Source organism: Monopterus albus, unplaced genomic scaffold (genome assembly GCF_001952655.1).
Source record: "Monopterus albus unplaced genomic scaffold, M_albus_1.0 scaffold85.1, whole genome shotgun sequence".
In the NCBI taxonomy this organism is placed as follows: Eukaryota; Metazoa; Chordata; class Actinopteri; order Synbranchiformes; family Synbranchidae; genus Monopterus; species Monopterus albus.
In genome coordinates this window covers 128222-150075 of record NW_018127965.1, presented here as the reverse complement: position 1 = coordinate 150075, position 21854 = coordinate 128222, and the positions used below count along the sequence as shown (strand labels likewise).

Sequence of the window (21854 nt, the reverse complement as noted above, 5' to 3'; positions counted from 1 at the left end):
AAGCTCACTTCAACCATTGTATATATTACAAAAAAGAGCAATAAGAATTGTGCATAAGATGGGGTATAGGGAGCTTTCATACAGTCTAAATTGTTAAAAGTTTTTTGATTTAGTGGGACACAAGACTGCTGTGTTTATGTATAAAGCCAGGAAAAATTTATTACCTGGTGGAATTCAAAAACTATTCAATGAAAGGGAAGGGGGATACAATCTAAGGGGTCAGTTAAATTATAAAATTCATGCTATATGCACAACCAAAAAAGATTCTGTATTTCCATAAGTGGAGTAAAACTATGGAATAATTTAAGTGTGGACATAAAAAACAGTAGGAAAATTGATGAGTTTAAACACAGATATAAAGGTATGTGTCAATCAAGATATGGGCAAGAACAGGCTTAATGATTAATCAGATGGGAGTGTGGATGTAGAATATGTATCCATGTAGTAATACTGCTTGCAAACCAATGTTGATAAGATGATGTTAGGGGGTAGGACTAGATAAGTCTAACTTCTTCCTACTCCGTTCAAGCATGTACTAGGTATAAGCAAATTGAAAATATATTTGTGGATATGTCTGGAATTATGTGTGGTTACATATTGATTGTTGTTACATGTTTGAAAGAATAAATAAATCAAATCAAATCTTGTTGTGCTTGTTCCACATCACCAAGGGCCTGAAAGGGTCCTGACAGTCTTAATCTTTGGAATTCAGATTTATTAACTAAAATAATAAGGATTCAACAAACGTATACAATTTTATAGCAGGGTTTTTCCACTTCTGTCTTCATTCTAGATAACATTTCCCCCAAACAAAACTAAACTTTAAATTCTAGAATGTTTTGACCTATGGTGAGACTGAGTTGTTAAAATAATAAATCTTTTTATTTATTTGTGGTCTTTGTTTAGCACAACAGGTTGCACACTGATCCCTCAAAACACAGCAGACATGCAATTATGCTCTCAATAGAATGTGTGTTAAAGCCAGCAGAGGGCATTCAAGGAACAATTCTTACCAGTCCTGCTGTTTCCTCTGCTCTGCCAGTTCATGCAATCTTCGCAGCATCTTTTCTTGCTTCTTTCCACCTTTCCTGGAACGTGATGACACATTACGGGCGAACTCCCTCTGCTTCAGCTCTTTAAGCCTCTGCATGACAAAAAGACATTGACAAGATGGAGAAAACAAACATCATGAGCTCATCTTTTCTCTTTAGAGAAAAACATATCTCCATTAACAGTACACAAAATGGATAATAAAGAGTACCTGCTTGTGAGCGTGGTCATAAGAATTAATATGGTTGTCAAATTCCTGGTGTTTGGTGTACTGCTTGTCACACAGCTCACAGTAGAAATTGGCCCTCAGGTCTTCCAGAGCCTTTGCTATGGCTTTCTCCTTTTCCATCTGGTCCTATTGTTGGTGTGGAATGACTGAATGAATCTTAAACCGTGTTCGGAGTAGAAAAAAAAAACTACTTGATAAGATAAGTAGTATATGTGTTGCTCATTACCTTCCACTTTACATAGGTTTACTACAGCAGCGCTACTAGCACAGGTAACAGAACACACTATAATCATTCAACTGACCAAACGGTGAAAGGTGTCACCTTGTATTTTTGCCGCAGTTCTTCTGTATCCTCCTTCTCCACTTCGAGTACCCTTCTCTTCTCTGTGGCATCCTCTGCATAGTCCAGCTAAAAGGACAAACACAGCAGTTACAGTACAGCAAACAAAACACTTCTCAATCAACAGCAGCAGTCCTAAATTACCTTGTACTCCATGTATTTAAAGCTGCCTGGACAAATATTATCCTGTGGTGTCAGTGTGTCCCAAAACCTAATGTTTCTAGGCCCATGGTGATACCACTTTGTGGTGTTTATACTTTTCCTACATGTACCAGATGCCAATAGATGGATAATGGAAGAAGAGGGACTTTAGGAAGGCGTGGACATACATAAAAGGACAAATCCTTGTTAAGGCTAATGACATTCAACTGAAAGTGTGAACATCAAATCCAATTCAAGCAAGATTCCCAAAAACATCAGTGCCGTGCATTGAAGCATCTGCATCTTTAAGGAGTCAGTCATACTGCATTTCTATTTTAAGGCCTATCCACCTGAAATGGGGTTTTGAAGTCAAGGCTCTGCAGTCAGGATCATTAATAGACATCTTGACAAACTACTTCTGCTGCACGCTGGATCACAGTCATGCTGAACAGTCACCACACAGCCATTAGCACACAATAGTCTACAATGCCATTGTGTGCTGTGGAATTGAGACTACTGTTCACTGGAGCCACACAAACCCATCCCATTAATCCTTCTCCAATGACTGATATGCATTCAACACTAATCATTCAGGTAGTGTTCTCCTGGGATCCAACACATTCTGATTTATCTGTCAGACTGCCGGTTAGTGAGGTGGGATTGATAACTTCAAACATTGCTGTTGCGCTTTACATGACTCCAGCTGAAACTTGGCGCTGTGTGTGTGTTGCTCTTAGGTTCACACAGTTGCTGAGGTTCATAATTAATCTTCCAGAGGTCGTCTGAAAGTCAGTAATGAGTGATGCAACTGAGGACAGATGTTTTCTGTGCTTCACCATTCAGTAATCCTGTTCTGTGACCTTGTATAGCCAAATGATTCAAGACTTTGCGGCTAAACAACTGCTGCTCTTTACACTGAACGGTAAAAGCATTCAGACCTGATCAGGAAATATTTAAAAAATGTACAACATCTATTCCTCTATCATGCTGAAAGCCGCTGAGTTCTACAACTCAACAGTTGTGTTACGAAATGTCATGACTTTTGAATTTTATGGTGGTCCAATATCAAAAACAAATAGACCAGAATGCATATCTGCTTGTATTTGCTCAACACTTTCAGTGTGTTGTGCTACTCAGACAACTGGGACATTTAAAAACTGCCTGACACTTTAACCACATCCTAACAAGTGTTGGGGATAAAAGAAATAGTATGTTACCTCCATCTCCATCCGCCCCATCCCCATGACATCATATTTGAGGATAATGGGCACAGGGTCGGTGCGTCCTGAGGGAAAAGAGGCAGACAGAGAACTAGGTGAGTTTTTGAGGCTGAGACAGAGGGGCCAGCTCGAAGACAGCCTGCTTTTAGAGCATAAGGTGCTGGGGTTAGAGAATTTTGCCTTGAAGTGCAAAGAGACCAGAAAGCTACAGTGAACCAAACACCAGCCATTCTCACAGCTTACTGCAGCTACCAAATGCATACCAATTTATCCTTCCTGTCACATTTGACCTGACTGCTGATTGTCATTTTGAGTGAGTCAAATTAGCCGCACCTATTGTTTTCCTGGCATTAGGGTTGTTGAACAAGATAAGGCTTATGAAAAATCAGATTGTCAGCATTGAGCCAATCAGTTTCCATACTTTTACAGTATAGTCATGCCATCCCTTACCCCTCCCCCACCCCTTCATTGCTACAGTCCTGTTAAACCAGAATGCCAAGTTTATGAAGGACACTACAGCTTGAAGGACTGTGTGTGGAGTTTGTGTATGTGTGTCAAGGGATTTGCAACGGGCTTGCACAACTGCTGCCACTATTCAGTGAGTTCCACTGTGACATCCTCCATGAGGGGAACAAAGCCCTCCAGTATTATCTAAGGCCTAATGCATCATGTCTTTCTGAAATATCTGCAGGTGGACTGGTCCTTGCAAGCCCCCTTCACTGTCCTGAGGTCCAAATCTTTTCCCTTGTCCTGGGCCCTCTTCCTCATCAAGACTGTAGCTGAAAGATCATTTTCCTCTGCCTACTTAAGCCACATTACGTAAGCTGTGAAAAGAGCTAGATCAGAAGGAAATTAACAGTAGAAAAATAAACAAAAGACAACAAAAAAAGAATGAAATATTAAAGATATAAAATATATATATAAAAAAAATCAAAACTACTTTGGAGATTGACACAGAATTGCTTAATCCACGCAATCAGCCAAACAAAGCAAAGAGAAAGACAGTAAAAATAATAAAAAAAAAAAAAGAAACACAAGCACTGAACTACAGCAAAGTAACATCACAGGCCAGGTATCGCCGTGGTGACAGTGCAATGGATGGGGATACTTACCTGGTACAACATGTGTATGGATAGGAGGAGAAGAAAGGGGAGGACAGACAGACAGGGAATCTCAAAACAAAAGGCACGAAAAGATTTTAAACTAGTCTGCTGCTCCTGTTGCCAGCCAGATGTAATAATCGATCTTACTGATAGTGATTATCAATTCAGTTTGGTTTCAGTTTTTACTCCCACATATCCAAGTTTGTCCCCCTCCCCCTGAATAAATTTTCTATGCATACCACTGGGCATATGGAATAGCTACAAGCAATGGGCTTGAAAATTTACAGTAAAAGATTCCAAATAGGACCAATTTGACTCAAAATCATGGGTTTCCTCTGATCACTAGCACTATATATTTACAATGCTCTGTCAAATACTTTGATCCAAAGAGCCGACAGACAACATTCATAATGTATTAAACAATGCATCTTTTTTTTTTTAAATTGAAATATGAATTGAATCCTTCAAATGGGGCAACGTCCTGACACATTCTTACTTTCCTGGACAGAGGACAGTAAGAATAATATTGGATGTAAATATCTGTGCTGTTCCTATGCTTTCCTTGAGCAATTTGGTCATCACAGCCCAATGACATTAATTTTGAAATCATAAATGCATGGGCATTGTAACATGTAATGACCCACCTGGACTCTCAGTCCCACTGCAGTGTCTGTCAGGTGGGTTGGCTTTTAACTGGAAACTAACTCAGGTTGCATGATTGTGGAAGCCTTATTCCACTGAAGAAGGGAGAGGACTGACTGTGTGATATCTACATCACAAGACTATCTACTGCTGGACATGTGTGCCTAACAGTGGTTGAAAAGTGAAACCAAAAACAGGGTTTGGTCTGTTAGCCAGCCACTGCAGCAGTCTGTTTGAATGGAGTCACAAGTCAGGCCCAGAATCAAAGAATAATAAACAATTACAGTCATCCCAAACTATCACCAATCTTTAACCACAGTGACAATACTTCCATTCCAGTGGAAAACAGAGGGAACCAGACAAAAACAATGTGCATCTAAATCACAAGGTGTGAATCACAATTTAAAAAACAAACAAAAAGCAACCCCCCAAAAAAACTGAAAACAAACAAAATGACAACATTCTAAGAGAAATACATATGCATGATAATATACAAGCAGCAGAATGAGGACTAATACAATGAGAATTGAAAGCCTATGTAGCATCGGTGCTCTGATGAGAAGAAAAAAAATGGGAGAAATTAAAACAAAATATAAAGAAAGATCAATTGGGGGAAAAAAAATAACATTTACCACTAAGTTTACCATCAGCACAACATGGGCAGGATCAAATCGCTGTAAAAAAGAAACACCAATTGGTTAAGGAAGATTGAGGCACATAGAGAAGGGAGGGAGGGTGGGGTTGGGAGTGTGGTTGTGGGGTTTGGGGGAGGGGGGGTCATTATCAGAGGGGCTTCAAAGTTTCACCCCCCCACCCCCCTCATCCCTTCACTCAGGGCTAGGTGCTTACAGGGATTTCCTCTCACCACTCTCTCCCAACCACTGGTCCCAGGCCCCGGGCCCCTAGCCTGACGCCATTTTGCTCTCTCAAACAGAATATGCCCCAAAAATTCCAAACTACCACCCCTTACTGTATCCCTGTATCAGTAAAAATCCAGCAATCCTTCACTTTTTACCTTAGCTTAATGGAAAAAAAAAATATTGAATACACATGAGATAATTACTTTTGGAGATGTACTGGGTGAGCAAACACAAACAGTTCAATCTGATAGTATAATCAACCCTGACAAGAAAAGAAAGAAAGGAAATGTATTGTCTACCAAATATAGTGACATCTACTATTGCTGGGTCTGGTACCAGGAAATTATTCTACCTGTTTGTTTGTTTTTTTTTGTTTTTTTTTACTTGTGGTCCAATATCTAGTCTGAGATGACAGATGCCTCTAGGGACGACCACCATTTTCCCCCTTTGAGATTTTTGCCTCGCAGATGCTTGTCAGCCCAGTTAGCAAATCTCCCTGAGATTCTATAATTTCCTCACTAGCCTACAGCCAGCAAGCTCATTTTAGGATGTGCTTAACCCTGGAACGAATGAACACATGACAAACATAAAATATACCTGAGGAAAGAGCCAGCAAGGCTTTGAGCAGTGCTTAGAGCCAGTTCTTCATTGCTATGGAACAGTTTTTTTTTTTGTTTGTTTTTTTTACCAAAATACAATTAAATATGTGAACTGTGCACCTGCCTAAAGTGTTACATTTCACTATCATGTGATAGTAGTAGTTCAGTGTGTTACCTCCAACACTGCTTAAAGCCCCAGGTGAGTGTGACAGTTTGAGGCGGGCAGGAGCGCACCTCTGGGACAAACATGCTGTGCAGGAGGGTCAAAGAAACAGGGGGAGGATGGGAGCGTGTAACCATGAGGGCAGAGACATTTGAGGTGTAGAAGGGTGGTGAGGTTTTCCCTGTAAGTTGACTATGGCCCAGTCAGTAACAAGTACACACATACACGTCTCAGTCCCACATAATAACCACACATACACACAAGTTACACAGGTTTGGAGGTAGAAACAGGCAAACAAGCAAAGGGAGGAAAACTTGTCTACTCTGCAAGCCATTCATAGTCTGAGCCGTGGTTACAGCCAATCAGATACCCATCAGCAGCCACGGAAACTCAAAGAAGAAAAAAAAATCTAAAATACATAGTTATGATTCTAAGGCAAGACAGAATCATGGCTTCCTAAATCTATCTTGATTTCAAATGGATTTTTTTGTTCTTTGTTCAAATCGAAGCACTTTTCTCATGAGCAGATTGAAATAAAGGTTTAGTGATTATGAAGCAAAGTGGAAGAAGCTTGACAGAGGCCATTAGCCTATAGTACTCTGTAAAAGGGGTATTACATTGAGGACAACTGCAGAGTGGGAGAAAGAAAACACACCCACAAACACATACTGACATACAAGGGGGGATCCAACAAACCTTACCTAAAAAGGGGCAAAAGGGACAAAAGAAGAATAAGAACAAAGTCAATACAGTGAAAAACTTAAAAAGGGGACACAATGCTTTCACTTCAAAATTCAAAAACCTTCTCTTCTGGTAAAGAGGACAAAAAAGGACAGGAAGGTTGTAATGATTGCAAGGGTGCAACTGTTCTGTTAGCCTACTCCTGACTACATTAGCAAAATTCAACACTGACAGTGGGTTTCAGCTCCGACATTAATTCCTACACAACAACTGGACACACTCTGCTGCAGTATCATCTGCCCACAAAGCCGGATGCTTACATAACCACACATCAGTGGAGCCAGCGGCAAAAACAAGAACACAGTCAGCCCCTGCAACTTCTCCTCCACTCAAACCACACATCCTTATCATATCAAACTGTTACTCATCTTTTCAAGGCCAGATGGAAATAATCAATGGATATGAAAGGGTAGGATCAGGAATTTCTGCTGTGTTAACACGCGGTTAATACAACCTGCTCAGAACAAAGTAGCTTTATGGTCTGCTCTAGTTCAGGCGGAGAATGCCTTTGAGAAGACACTAAGTCCCAAGGACATATATGTACATGAACAAGAGGTGCTAGGGCAGTAGTGACACAGCTTAACAGCCCGTCATCAAATATGTTTCAGTGAAGCTCGCAGATACGTATTTTAATGTCAGACCAGACCAGCACTTCAACCAGCCACAAAGCAAAGTGGAGAGCAGATATAAGCAATGATACAAGTGACATCAGCAGGCTACATCAGAATCAGAATCAGCTTTATTGGCCAGGTGTGTCGGACACACGAGGACTTTGACTCTGGTACAGCGGCTCTCAATGTGCATGTACATATCCCCATGCAAGGGGGGGATGCTTCTTGTGGCAACCTCCACAACACCCATGCACTACCTCAAATCTCAGCAATTACATACTTGCGACCAGTCCATGAACCTAGCATGTGCCTCTTCATTTTTCAAAAATGACATACAGAAACTATAAATGTTTTATATCCTGCTTTTCCTACTTTCTTCTTATACAGTTTGCTACAGACTCATCCACACTACAGTGTTGTAGAGCAACCACAATGCTAAGTGGATGCCACTTGTGCAGGGATATTGACTGTGTGGACAGTAAGCACGCACACACTCACAGAGGAGCACATGCACAGGTCACTGCATCGATTAGGACTGGATACTGGCACTGATCTTCTGATTCAAGTTAATTTCAAATCCAGAATCTATTAATTTCTCGATTCTACTTGTTTAGATTCATGATGGTTCATTTACATTAGATATATACCAAGGTTGCATAAGAATCTTGGATCTTAAATTGTTTTCTACATTGAACAAGTAAACAACACTGTTGTTTCCTTGAAAATAAAACTGTGTAAAGTTCACATTATGGGCTAAATTGTTAACAGATTTAGCAGTTAGAAAATGGTAGACCAAGGATTTATTTTTCTTGGCAAATGGTAAACTACTAAAATATGGCATCTATGTTTTTAGGTCTAAGTGCAAAACTGTTTTGCAAATAAAATCAATTTAAAAAACTACAGCACTAAGGGCATCATCATTATGCATAATTTAGAAATAAATACCATTCCATACAGTGACACATGAACGGATGACAGATGACTTCTGCAACCAGTGGCTAGCTAGCATTAGCTCCTGGAAGGAACGGACTGAATAAAGTAAAATCCAAACACTGTTCACTTCCACTTCTATCCTGCACTACTGACATGGCATGTTGGAGCCTCTATAACAATACCTTCCTGTAAGACCATTTTAAAGCAGAGGGAAATAAATCTCACACCATTTATATGTGAAATTCATTGTGTAACCACTTCTATATCTGTGTCAAACAACAGCGCAAATTTGAACATTTCATTCACAGAACCATAAACACAAGGAAGGCATTGACTTGATGGAGGTAACTTCCATATTCTAACAATGTTGCCAACAAATCCAGTTAGGTAGAACAAGTCTGAACACAGTTATTTCTATCTTCTAATTTTTCTTGTGACTTTAAATGACTCACTCATTTTGCTCATGCTAAAATTAAGTCCATGCCTTGTCCAAAGTCTTAGTGTGTGCTGGAGACTGCAGAATGAGTGGCGTTTCTCATTAAAATGACTGCTGATAGTGAGCACAGATGTTACTGCTGGGTTTATAGGGAGAGCAATGCACTTAAGCAAGAGCAGCAATTGATGGACAAAGAGAGATGAAGAGGTAAAAAATGAGAGCATGAGTGATATATACATGAAACAGGTAGGTCAGAAAAGGACATGGTGGAGGAGGTATAAGATGAAAAAGCCAAATAGCAAGTAGAAAAACAAGTTATTTGCTGGCTGCAAAGATTCACTGACTCATTGGCCTGCCAGTAATCACTCATGGCTAATGCTACACATCATCCTCTTTGGAGAAAGTACAGGCAAGGGTGAGGCTATGCAGAAAGAGTTAAAGTAAGGCTGGTGAAGAGACAGGAAGCATCTCTGTGGAAACATGCCAGGCCTCTGCACCACTGCCTCTGAGCCAATGAGCAAAAGCAGGGTTTAGCTAATGAGGTGCTGATTAGCCAAGACCAATTCACACACTCAACTCAGTTCAGCCTGCTCCCTTTACAGCAAGTCATTATGATTAGGCCACTCAGTTACAGTCGTCTCCAAAGCAGTTGTCTCTTTTAAGCAGCCTTCTACAACATACAGAATTCATCCAATGTGCAGTTAATATGGATTGTTTTCAATAGTACATCTTTCACTACACTCAAAAGAGACAACCATCCTCAATCATGAAAGAGCACTACTAACGCTAACATAATGTTATAGATTTTCAACAGATTGGATTTTACATAAACATTTAATTTCTAATCTTGTAGCAAAAACTGATCTCACAAGATTCAGTTCAGATCCAGACTGAAAACAGCCCTGTGTTAAATCAGAGCAGGGGGCTGCATTGGTGGGGCCTGTTGTTTAAGGTACAGAAGAACTAAAATAGGACCTATGACATCCAGTTGGACTAATATATAAATGCATTTTAAGGCTTAGCAGATACAAAGAATGGATTTTTACAACTGTTGAAAGCAACTACTTTATCAAATACCAGAAATACAGCATTCACTTTACAAATCCTATACCACCAGCAGGGCTGGGTGACATGAACAAAAATTTTGTGTTATGGACAATTCCTCATTTTAATAATTTTTTTCTGTGTACTCAAGACAAAACATTATTCAAAACCAATTTTATCAAAACATTACTAGCAAGGCTCCTGTTAAGGTTCTCCTTAACATACTGTAAACATTGTAAAGAAAATCACCAGGAGCAGCTGTGCAAAGACACAGCCATTTTGGTGTATCCAAAATCAATGTGTACTCTTCATTACCTACATCATAAGAATATAAACATTTAGCTCCTGTAACCAATTTAACCACAGCTGATGATGTTTTTAACCAGGTTTTTGAGCAAGGTAAGAGACTAAAGTGCTCTAAAGAAAACCAAATTAGCATGTGAGCAAATCACAAGTCAATAACCCTCTGGCTGACTAAAACAACCAGATCTGAGCAAAACCTGAGTCAATTGTACTGCAGTTTTGAAGGGAAAGGCTGAATTTATTCTGAACTCAATGTATAATGGGAATTCAAATAAACACTTTGCTTCCATGTCCCATCCCACAGGTCCCTGCCCAATCCTTTAAAGGCTTCAGGAACATTTTCCTTGTTCTTCATGTGGAAACAGCAGCACGAGAGTGATAGGAACAGAAATGATGTGTGTTTAAATAATAATCTTGTTTATCCAGTGACAGGCACAGAGGAAGAGGTCAGAGAAAAGAAGTGAGGGGGAAACAAATTTTGCTAGTACAAACTGGAAATGTGAGGAGAAAGAAAATGGTAGAAGGTTGTGGCCCAGTACCACCAGCATACACTGAACAGGTGTACAGAAGAGTCAGTCCTTACCCTGCATGGTTTTGCCAAGGCCTTGCCCCAACTTCCAGCCATGTTTCTGAAGCAGCCGGTGCCCGATGTTGTCCTAGCAGAGACAACAGAGGAGAAAAAAACCAAAAATATTCCAATAATAAGAGGAGCTTTTCCCCTTGGGAATGGGACATACAACAAATAAAACAAAACACTCATATCACACTATCTTCATCAGCACAACCACCACCATCATCATTATCATCATCCACATCACCTACAGCGTGTCACATCAGTGTCTTCCAGCACAAGGAGTGGTAAGGGCAGTTTGGGAGGTGAGGGAAGAGAGAGGGTGGGGGAGGAAGGGTCAGTTTTCCACTATGCTGAATATATCAGGCTATGTGTAGCCTGTAAACTATAGGATATCTTCAATACAGTTTAAAAACCTTTAAAAGGCAAAAAATTGGGCATGAGCATTATTTTTTGTATGATTAAGATAACACATCAAATCACATCCACTAACTGAGAAGTTAACAACAGGAGGAGGAAGGAGAGGGCAATATATGTATCACATCCATACATATATGAACCACTACAGAGCAAGATTTTAGTACACAAAGAAAAGTGACACAGAACAGGTACGTTGCATTAACGAAAAAGACCAGAAACTCCAAGCTTGCTGTGATTCTGTAACCATGACAAGGGGAGCACCATGAGACATATGCAGCTGTCACAAAAAATATAGCAAGAGGAAGAGACATAAGTGAAGCTAGAGGGCCTTGGATTACCATTACAAGGCCCAGGGTGGACAGAAAATGCACGTGTGAGGTGATATTTGAGTGTGCAGGTGAAGAAAGGGAAACACTGTGCGTATGTGGCCCCATTAGATATACTAGAAAGAGCTGCTGTGCACATTCTTGGACACCTCCAGCTTCTCTGGTCTGGTCCCAACCACATTTACACTTATGATTTTAAACTTTTATTAGCATATTATATAAAACTTAATTTATGCTGTTAGTATGCCTCTAATTTGACCTTTCTCATCATTAGTGTGCATAAACTAGAAAACAGATTAGATGACCTTTATAAAGTGTAAGGTAGTTTTTTAGTGTGCAGCTGCAATGAGGCAAACTAATTTAAAGAACACATTTTCTTTTAATACTAATAAGTGCTATAACTAACTCTACACAACCAGCAATGTGGACAAGACCAGGCAATGGATGAGTCAAAGAGGCTAGAGAGGAGTGCAAGAACATACACAACAGGAATTCCAAGCACACTGCAGGGCCTAATGTGCATGTCTGAGACCATTAAATCACTAGTATGGGTCAGCAAGAAAACCAAAACACTGAGTGAAATGCAACATCCCACCACTACACACTACAGTACATCCTCAAGCACAAATAAACAGGAGACAATGAGATTTCTTAATAAGCAGTGTTTTTCTGTTGTGATTATAACTATTCCAAGCTTGTCTAACATTCACCAGAGTGCTGCATTCTACCAAAAAACATACAAACCAAACAAAAAAAGGATATTTATAATCACAAAGAGACTGACTTTCACAAACTGAGAGTGAAGAGGAAGGGAAAAAAACAGCATGCAGCTTTTTGTTAAAGAGTTTTAACAAAAAGGATCGTCGGTGTTAGTAGCGCACTGTGAATGGTACACATACAGAGGGGCGGGGCAGGCTGGTGGTGGATAGCGGGATAACAAAACTCAACTGTTAGTCTCAGGTGGATCAGGCACACAGAGGAAGGTCATGGCTCAACGGGGCTCAATTAGTTCTCTTTGAGAAAACAGGAGGTCGGGACAGGGGAGCAGGACAGAGCAGGCTGAGCCATGGTGAAGGTGCGTTTCTAGGGTGGTGGAAGTGAGCTGGGCTTGTATGGATTAGTGCATGTGAAGGGGAGTGGTAGTCACACACACAGTACACACTGCATCTCCGCCCACAAGGTCTCAATTGGGATACATTTGGCTTTATGCCATTGTTATTTCAGAGCAAACTGTTGCCTTCATTTGCTGCTTAACATCTCTAACAAAAAAAAATGTATGGCAGTTGTAAGGACCATGTAAATGGTACTCATGACTACACTAAAGACATGCAAAACATCGGCCTTATGTTTGCCTCTAATATCCAAGAGAGACTAAACTGCTTATTCCCCACCTTCGCAGATGATCACTTCCTCTATGGAATGAGATACAAAAGGACTGTCCTGGCTGCAGATGCGGGGAAAGAACTGTATCTAGGATACACTGAAGGCTACATTAACATGCTATCACAGTGTAGGATTTGTCAGTGCTTGACAGTTTCTGGACATGTCCCTAGGTGTACAGAATTGGAGGCTCTATGGCTGGTAAACTGGATTTTATCCTGCCTGGTGGAAAACGTGTCACCTGACTTTACTGTGTAGAGAAACACTGCAGAATTTGCTGCAGTGAACACGTCTCCCTTAACTGCAGTGTTACGGTGCAACAACACTCTACACGTGAACATTATAGTGATTTAAGCGATTAGCTGATACGCGTTTGGAGCAACAAGGAAAATATAAAATGCACTCTGAAAAATACTCATAGTCTGTTGCTGATCTGTTAATTTTTTTCCCAAAGTCAGTGCAATATAAACATCTGCAAGCTTGCAAAACACAAGCTCTCCCTTATATAAAATGTTTCAAATCGCACATCTTAAATTTTTGCAAGATCTAACAAAATAAAAACAGGAAAGAGGTTAGATGAGGCACCAGTCCATCACTGATTAGTTTAAATGGGCTCAGCAAAAGAGGGCGGAGATGAGGCGCAAACTGCGTGTTAAACAACGGATGAGTACACCAAAAGAATAGACAGACTGATGAAAGCAACGACGGCGAGTCCAACAGCAGTGCAAGTGGAGTGAAGGCATTTCCATACGAACCTGGCTTTAAAATACTGGGCTGTCAAAAAAACAGTCACACGTGACACAACGTAAGAAACCGGCCAAACGCTTTCAACTGCAATTCTGCTAGCTTCTCTAGTTCTTAAAAATGCAAATTTCTCTCTGCTTTTAAACAAACATAATACTGTATACAAACAGAAAAGGTAAGCATGTCAATAAATCCACCAACTGACTGTTAATACAAGAGAAAGGGGGGAAAAAAAGAAAATGTTATCCAAACAAAAGAGATCTACAAGAAGGGAGTGTCTTGAAAAGTGTGCATTATGCCGTCTTCGGCACAGTGCGTGGTAAAAGATATGGATAAGGGAAGTGATATGCAGGGGACTCCGCCTAGAGACCTCAGAGTATTTAGCAGTATTACTGCTTCAGTCTATGTAGCCATTTTATGTGTACAGTACAGATGTGTTTGTGTGTCCTCGTCTGACTATAAGAAATAAACAGATTACTACAGAGTGCAGAACAGCCAAATTCATGTAAATGAATAAACCCAAACTTACCAAAACCATATATTTGGTGTGTGTGTGTGTGTGAATTTTTTTTTTTTTGTAGTCAACTGCTCTTAAACAGATGCCCGTTTTAAAAAGAAGACTGAGACAAGTCCTTTGAGGATCAGTCAAAGTGGGTTGCTGCAGCTACTCGTCATCCTTTCTCATGTCCCTGAGGAATGGTTTTTACCAAGTGCTGGTGGCGGAAAGGGTGTGGCTCTGCTGCTGTTCATAAACTCTTGCAGCTCACTTGTGTTTGGTGTTCTGTACATTCCTGGTCAGGCTCAGCTAATAAAGGTGTGACTAAATAGAAACAAATGTCACTTGTGCATCAAAAGGCAAATGACTAAAACAGAAGGCCCCTACTTCCCAGTGTCAAATTTCCTATTAAAGCTTCCAGTCACTTCAAAAACTATTCAGAACTCTTCAACTTTTGCAAGCTTTTCTGTTGCAGATTTAATTTTAAATGAACACAATTAATTGCTTTTTGCCCATCAATATATATTCAACAAACAATAATGACAACAAAAATTGTTGCAAAGGTATTAAATATTAAAAAGTGAAATCTTATTTACAAAGGGGCTCAGACTCTTCAATATAGCACTCCAAGTTGTGGTCAGGTTCATCCTTTCTTCAATTACCCTTGAAATGTGTCTAGAGGCATCAGGGGTCTTCCTAGAGTTGGTTGTCTTATGAACATGAGGCACCGTTTCCCCCCCCTGTCCAACGCCATCGTTATGATGATGCATGGTGGTGCTATGGGGGAAGGTTCTCAGCTACAGGGGCAGGAAGACTGGTAAGAACTAAGAAAGAATGAATGCAGTCAAATACAGAGAGGCCCTTGAAGAAAACCTGTTCAAGATTGCACATGATCCAAGACTGAGACGACAGTTCACCTTTCAGTACAAAACTATCCATAGCCTAAGGCCTAGACCGTGCTGGAGTGGCTTCAGGACAAGTCTCTGACTGTCCGTGACTGGCCCAGCCAAAGCCCAGACTTAAACCCCACAGGACATCTGTGCAGAGGCCTGAAGATGTCAGTGCTGGGGGGCCTTCAGGACAAGTCTCTGACTGTCCGTGACTGGCCCAGCCAAAGCCCAGACTTAAACCCCACAGGACATCTGTGCAGAGGCCTGAAGATGTCAGTTCACAGACATTTCTTATTCAGCCTAGTGGCGCTTGAGAGGATCTGCCAAGAGGAATGGGATAAACTGAAAGACTTGTTTTTGATTTTTGGAAAAACTTCATCCATTTAAAATTAAATCTAAAACAATAAAATGTGCAAAACGTTAAGGGGGCTGAATACTTTCTGATGTGACTGTAAACAGAAAAGTCCAAGTAATATAAAATTTTAAATATAATAATTTTAAAATACATACTTACCTTACAATTCTGAAGACCCAATTCATCAACTGGAAGCTTAGCAAAATTAAGTAAAGAACCTAAAGACCCAAATTTAAGAGCTGCCAACTTCTCTAAACAGCAACTAAACACTTGTACTCACTGAAGTAAAGTAAGGTTATCAGATTGATTAACAGGCAATTTTCTGTGGATTCTTGTTTGGTTAGGAATGTTTTTTTTGGTTCTTTTTATTCCGTTGTTTACTTTAAAAACATTTGGAGGGCCTCAGCAGTGAACTTGAACCCACTGACTTCTCAATGGGTTAAGTCTGATGTTAAATGGAGAGCTACATGTGGGTCAGGATTTGACCTTTTCCTTGTGTTCTTCCTCCCACTTAACAGAAGTATAAAACCATGTCTGGCTGTACTGAAAAAGGCTACAGACAGCATCATTCAGCTAACTGCTGATAGGCTAATACCAAAAATGGCTCTTTTCTTTGCTGCTCCACTCAATGTAACCAGATCCTGTTGGGCCTCAGTTATCATATTAGATAATCAGTAATGACTACTCGACCTGTATACACGTTAGATTTTCGGTGTGTATATGTGGTTTCTGTGGCTCTGAGGCTGCCCGCTGCATATCGGGCTGGAAATGGGTCAGGTAAGGGATGGAGGGAGGAGTGTAGGTTTGAGAGACTGGAAAGGGCAGAAGATGAGGGAGGGAAAAATTGTAGTAGTGATTAGGACAGAGTGTTGAAAGGAAATAGTACTGAATGCTACCAAGTTTACACATGCAATGCAAAAACAATGTTAGATAAAAAGAGCAACGACCAAAGGGGAAAGACAGAAAGAGAAAAAGGATCCCATTAAAGTACCACAGACCTCTAGCTGCCTATAAATCACACACAACAATTGGCAGGGGGGAGGAACTCCGAGAAGCTGGGCTGAAGCATTCACCATCAGCTCTGAGATGTAACAGTTGTGGACAACTGCCAGAAATACAGAAGTACATGTCTGCACTACAGAGGTGAGAACAGACCTGTATATCTAACAACACAATACCACACTGCATGTGAGTCAGTGGTTTTTCATTCGATTTAATGTGTTAAGTATCCATTTATGTGTACTGCAGATCATACCCACAGGTCTATTTTGATGTTATGCAGGTATAGATACATTCCTTCAAATGACATTTTGACAGAGGTTATGAGGCATATGGCTAGTATATGTCCTTATGTTTTTCCTTTAAACAAACTCTGGTGTTTTTATCATGAAAATGTACCTGTGCCACTAAAATTGTTTTCAAAATTAAAAATGTATTAGCAAAACTGCACTTTTATTTGGCTGTGGATAAAAAGGTCTACCACCTTCTTTTGTGGGCATGCACATTCCAAAAAGAAAACATCTGGTGTGTAAGTGTTACTACTGGTGACTGAGCGACAGCTAAAGGCACCCTCTGATGTAACCAATTTTCCACCGATGTGTGAAGAACTGTGGGATGCTGCAGCACGGCCTTCGGCACCCCTCCACAAATAATAGCGCAGGAGCAAAACTGAAACTTAAGCCAGATGAGCAGGCCACCTCCCTCCCTTTCTCTTCTCCCTCTCCACCACCCACACACAGTGGGATGTTTATGTGTCTGTGAGAAAAGTAAGTCGTAACCCAAACTTGACCAGGATACAAAATTTTTATGTTCTTGGTTCATCTGGATGCTATGGAAAACACCTGTTTGGGCTGCAGATATAATCTCACATTTGTAGCCTACAGCTCTTTTGTTTAAAATAAGGCCTTTTTAATAATGTCCTGCATGTTTAGTCTGCATCTTGGTACTACAAGATAATCATAAAAATTTCAATGTATATGCTGTTTTGATTTTTCTTAAATACTTTATTTTATTTGTGATGCTAATGTTTATGTATAATGCAAATATGTAATTCACTTGTATGGTAAAAACAGCCATGTCAGTTGCTTAAATAAAGCCCTCACTGAGGACAAGCATGCATTTTTATTTTACAGCTAATTAACAATTAATCAATTACTTATCATTACATCTAACAACCTGACAAGTTACTCAATATGTGTGTATACGTTTCCTATACTCTTATTTTTATACTTTTCCCCCCTTGTATTTTAGTCTTGCACTTTTATTCATTTCTTTGTTTTGGGTGCTCTGACTTTGGTAATCATTGCTGTTGCTACTGGATACCCGAATTCAATAAAGTATCTCTCTCTCTCTGAATTAAGTAGCATGTCTATAACTGTTAGTTTGTCCAATATGGCATAATTAATCTGTTTGACTGAAAAAAAAAAAAACCACAACAGCATAATTACTTTGATCTCTACCTGTTTGCCGTTTGATTGCTTCACAATGCACATCCATGCTGTGGATGTAAGAGGAGTCTGGGCCTGCTCACCACAGTGCTTCAGAGACAGAACAGGGGATGGAGAGAGTGAGAAAAGACAGAAAGAAGAAAGCTGCCTGCGCTATTATCTATGTGCCTGTTCAGCGAAAAATGCAGTCCCAGTTGCACAAGCACCATGCCAGCACAGAATGACAGAGGGTACTGTACACCGACTCACTGTGTAGTAGGGAGGGAGCAAGAAAGAAAGAGGCAGAGAGAGAGAGAGAGAGAGAGAGAGAGAAAATGTAGATTGTGACAGTAGTGAAACAGAGAGTGAAAGATAGTCAAAGAAGCGTTACAAGGACCCTAAAGATAGGAGTAAGAAAGCAGAGCGTGCAAATACAAACCGGGTCATTGCTGCTTAGCTAATAGGGGCCAATTCGCTGCAGGAGAGAAACGTCGAACACCCCAAGTTGTGTACAATAAGATAACTGTCCTATAGACACAAACACTATACACTAACACATAAATTCTAAAGCTACATAGACACACACTCACTCAAACACAAATGTAGCCATTCACACTATCTAATGTGCACTCTCTTGTTTGCTAAATGAAGTGGAGTAAGCACTGCGGGCTTTTTGAAAGCCAACAAATTTAAGCAACTGCAAACGATCAGATTTACATTTGTAAACACTACATAATAAGGCTGTTTCTAACCTAAAAGGCCAAATGTGTTTATTCCAATTTGTTCTTAAGCGAGAGAGACGATATTTCAGAGAGTTGCTGAATGTGTAGACCACTAATGGAACACAAATATAAAGAAAAAAACAAAACAAAACACATAAGGCACTGTATAATAAATCTCACTCAAAGCAGATGTAATCGGTGTCCAGAATAAGATCTGGTCATTACAAAATTTGGGTTTTTCTTTGAACAAGTTTAAAATACATGAAGGTATAGAGTATTAAGCTAACAGCCATTAATGACAGTGCTTTATCCACTCCGTGTTTTAAAAGTCATCTCATAGTGCTAAAATGACTAACAATGACTAATGGAAGACTGATACAAAAATCCAATGTTTATCTGTAAGCTCTACATAAAAACAGGAAATTCTACTATATACACATTTTCCTCATTTTAACTGTCACAAAAGAAATGGAGTAGGCAGAGGACATGGGAGGAACTTTGAGGGCATTAATGGACACAAGACAGGTGATTCTACAGGTTAGGTGGCAAGTGTGCTCAAGAAAACACTGGATGCATCTACATGGACAAAATGAATGAAGTAAAAAGGTGTGGTTCTTATTCCTCTCTGGACCAATCATCCACTCTCACAGCTGGTCCAATGGTGCGGGGTGATAGATGCAGCCTTACCGATTCGATGGGCTTGTCCAGAGACGCCTGCTCCAGCTCCAACTGGCCCTCTTCATACTGGTCAAAGTGATTCCCACCCTGAGTGAAACATACAAAAGTTTATTTCAGACATATTAGGAACAGTTGTGCCTGATTGGTATTAGAACTGAAACCACTGACAGCATCTGCTTTGTTAATTTAGTGTTTTTCAAACAAAACCTCAAATATTCCCGCCACAATTATATGTTCATCAAGGCCAAACTCAGGTCGGTATCTCTACTAGTGCTGGGTTGATTGAGCTTTGGAACAATGGTCTACAAGTAGTGAAAAAAGAAATGCTTCTTGGCCAACACATCAGTGATGTTTTATCATGCTCACATCAAAATGTTTTCTTGATAATATTTAATTCTACAATGAAAGTAAAACACACATTACACAAACAATACATGGCTTAGTGTATAAAATATATTAAAAACAGAGAAACATAAGAACAAAAAAAAGAAAATTTTCTGGTTTTATTAAATCAACAATGTGGAACACTAAAGAAAGGAACACACTTTTACAAGAATCGCATAGTAAACAGTTTAAATTGATGATTTGTAGTCTGTAATTTACTCCATTACAGATTCTTTGATGATTTTATTGCTGTAGTTTGTGAAGAAAGGCTATATCAGAAACAGCTTTTTAAATCATAGTCCATTGTGTTATTCATGTAAAGTACAGCAGTCCACTGCTGCTGCCTCGGCGTTTTACAGACACAAACATATGAAGGGTAAGCAGGTGGACTGGCAGCTGAACCAGGCTGTGGAGGGAGGGAGACATGAGAAAGATCAGGCCATGTAAAACCACAACACAACCAAATCTAAACAGTTAGCTATCAGCCTAACAGCTAGGCCGTGGTTAAGACATACCTGCAGTGGATGGCAGACTGGGCAAAACAAATGATCTCATCTCTCCAATTTATGCTTGTTTAGCAGATGTTTTGATAAACAACTCTTACTTGCTTTTTACTCGCCTATATTTATTATTATTAGATGTGTTTTATCTGGTCTTAGGTATCTTTATTATTATTTGTTTATGTTTTACTGGAAAGCACCTTGTAACGCAGGTTTAGAAAGGTGCTATATAAATAAACTTTGCTTGCTATATTTTATTGCATGTAACAAGCATAGATGTTGGCGATTACTTAGTTTAACTTTAGTTTCACTTCGGCCTCTCACCACCGTGACCTCTCAGCTGCTATCCACTCCATGTGTGGAGGAGCTGAGCCCGTCAATAAAACACTGACAGATGTGACAGAGAGGAGAGGTCGCTCCATAAACACCAAAAATGATATTTTTAGATTTGGTTTGAGAACGTTACACCCCTATAATGTAACCAAAAGGACTATAGAGCAGTTCTGCCCTGAGACTGATGGCTTCCTCTCTTGCAGCAGCAGAGGAGAAACACAGGTCATGTTTGTGAGTGTTTTCTCCTCACCTTCACACATGCAGGAAAACTTCCAAAAATAATCCATGGTGCTATATTATGAGCAGGTTGGAGCTACAAGCAATATGATGTACAGCCAATCAAACCTAAAGTAAAGTAGGGGCCATGCCAGAAGCTTTAACTGCCACATTCTATAGGGAACCTGGTTTTGCAGATACTCCACTGCTCACATGAGCCCACAGTATTGAGGTGATCTTATGTCATACTGGCAGTCATTAATTCAAATGAAACAGGACCCTGCATCAGCATGAATGAAGCCTAGTATTATGAGAAGGAGAGATCCTGGCAAACACCAAATGATTTAATAATACACAAAAAAAATTTTTTTTTATTCGATACCCCCTCCCCATTCTCCCCTCCTCCGAACTTTCTGCTCAGACCACTTAAAGTGCTATCAGCACAGCCACCCCACCCTCCACAATGTCTTCTTATTTTCAGTGCAGCTTGCCTCCTCATTGCCCTAACTCTGGTACACAAACACTATAAGAATGATGCTTCACTTTCTCCTCAGATGTGCACCAAAATATTACATTGCCATTTGGTGAAGAGTAAAACAAATGCCAAATTCCACCTGACAATAGGCAACGATAAGGCATGCAGCACTGATAAATTCCCTGGTGTGTTGACAGGTGGAGCTTTAGCATGTGACTAACTCAAGATCAGCCAATGCTAAAGCTTCAACAACGTAAATCAAAAGAGCAGACTGAGCTGTTGGACTGGCTGTGGAATAAATATTACGCAGACCATTTGCGGATGCCTCCTACCTCTGTTGCCTGGCAGCAAGTTTCTGTCCATGGAGTCACAGAGAAACTTTCTGAATACTGAGCATATGAATGCCTTCACAGCAGATCTCACACAGAGAGCTCCACTGTGCTGAGCTGCAGCTACCCTCAACAGACTCATTCAGACCACGCAGCAATTCACCTCTCAGTTGTAAAAACAGCAAAGTACTGAG

At 40.1% G+C, this 21854-nt stretch overlaps 1 protein-coding gene across 9 annotated transcripts in view; it reads right to left on the bottom strand.

Annotated features, from left to right (window-relative positions):
- Window positions 1-21854, bottom strand: part of gpatch8 (G patch domain containing 8) — a 31886-nt gene that overhangs the window by 7164 nt on the left and 2868 nt on the right. Inside the window, exons 1-8 of one of the 9 annotated variants that reach the window (XM_020607342.1) lie at window positions 19433-19505; window positions 18463-18498; window positions 13868-13886; window positions 10999-11071; window positions 2978-3045; window positions 1602-1688; window positions 1262-1405; window positions 1014-1144 (exon numbers count right to left, since the gene is read on the bottom strand). In XM_020607342.1, coding sequence (XP_020462998.1) covers window positions 1014-1144; window positions 1262-1405; window positions 1602-1688; window positions 2978-3045; window positions 10999-11005 — 437 coding nt within the window. In that variant the 5' untranslated portion in view covers window positions 11006-11071; window positions 13868-13886; window positions 18463-18498; window positions 19433-19505. Of the gene's footprint in view, window positions 1-1013; window positions 1145-1261; window positions 1406-1601; window positions 1689-2977; window positions 3046-5357; window positions 7049-10998; window positions 15394-18462; window positions 18499-19432; window positions 19514-21854 lie in introns of those variants that run through there. The other 8 variants (XM_020607341.1, XM_020607345.1, XM_020607337.1 and 5 more) reach the window with 8 other exon arrangements.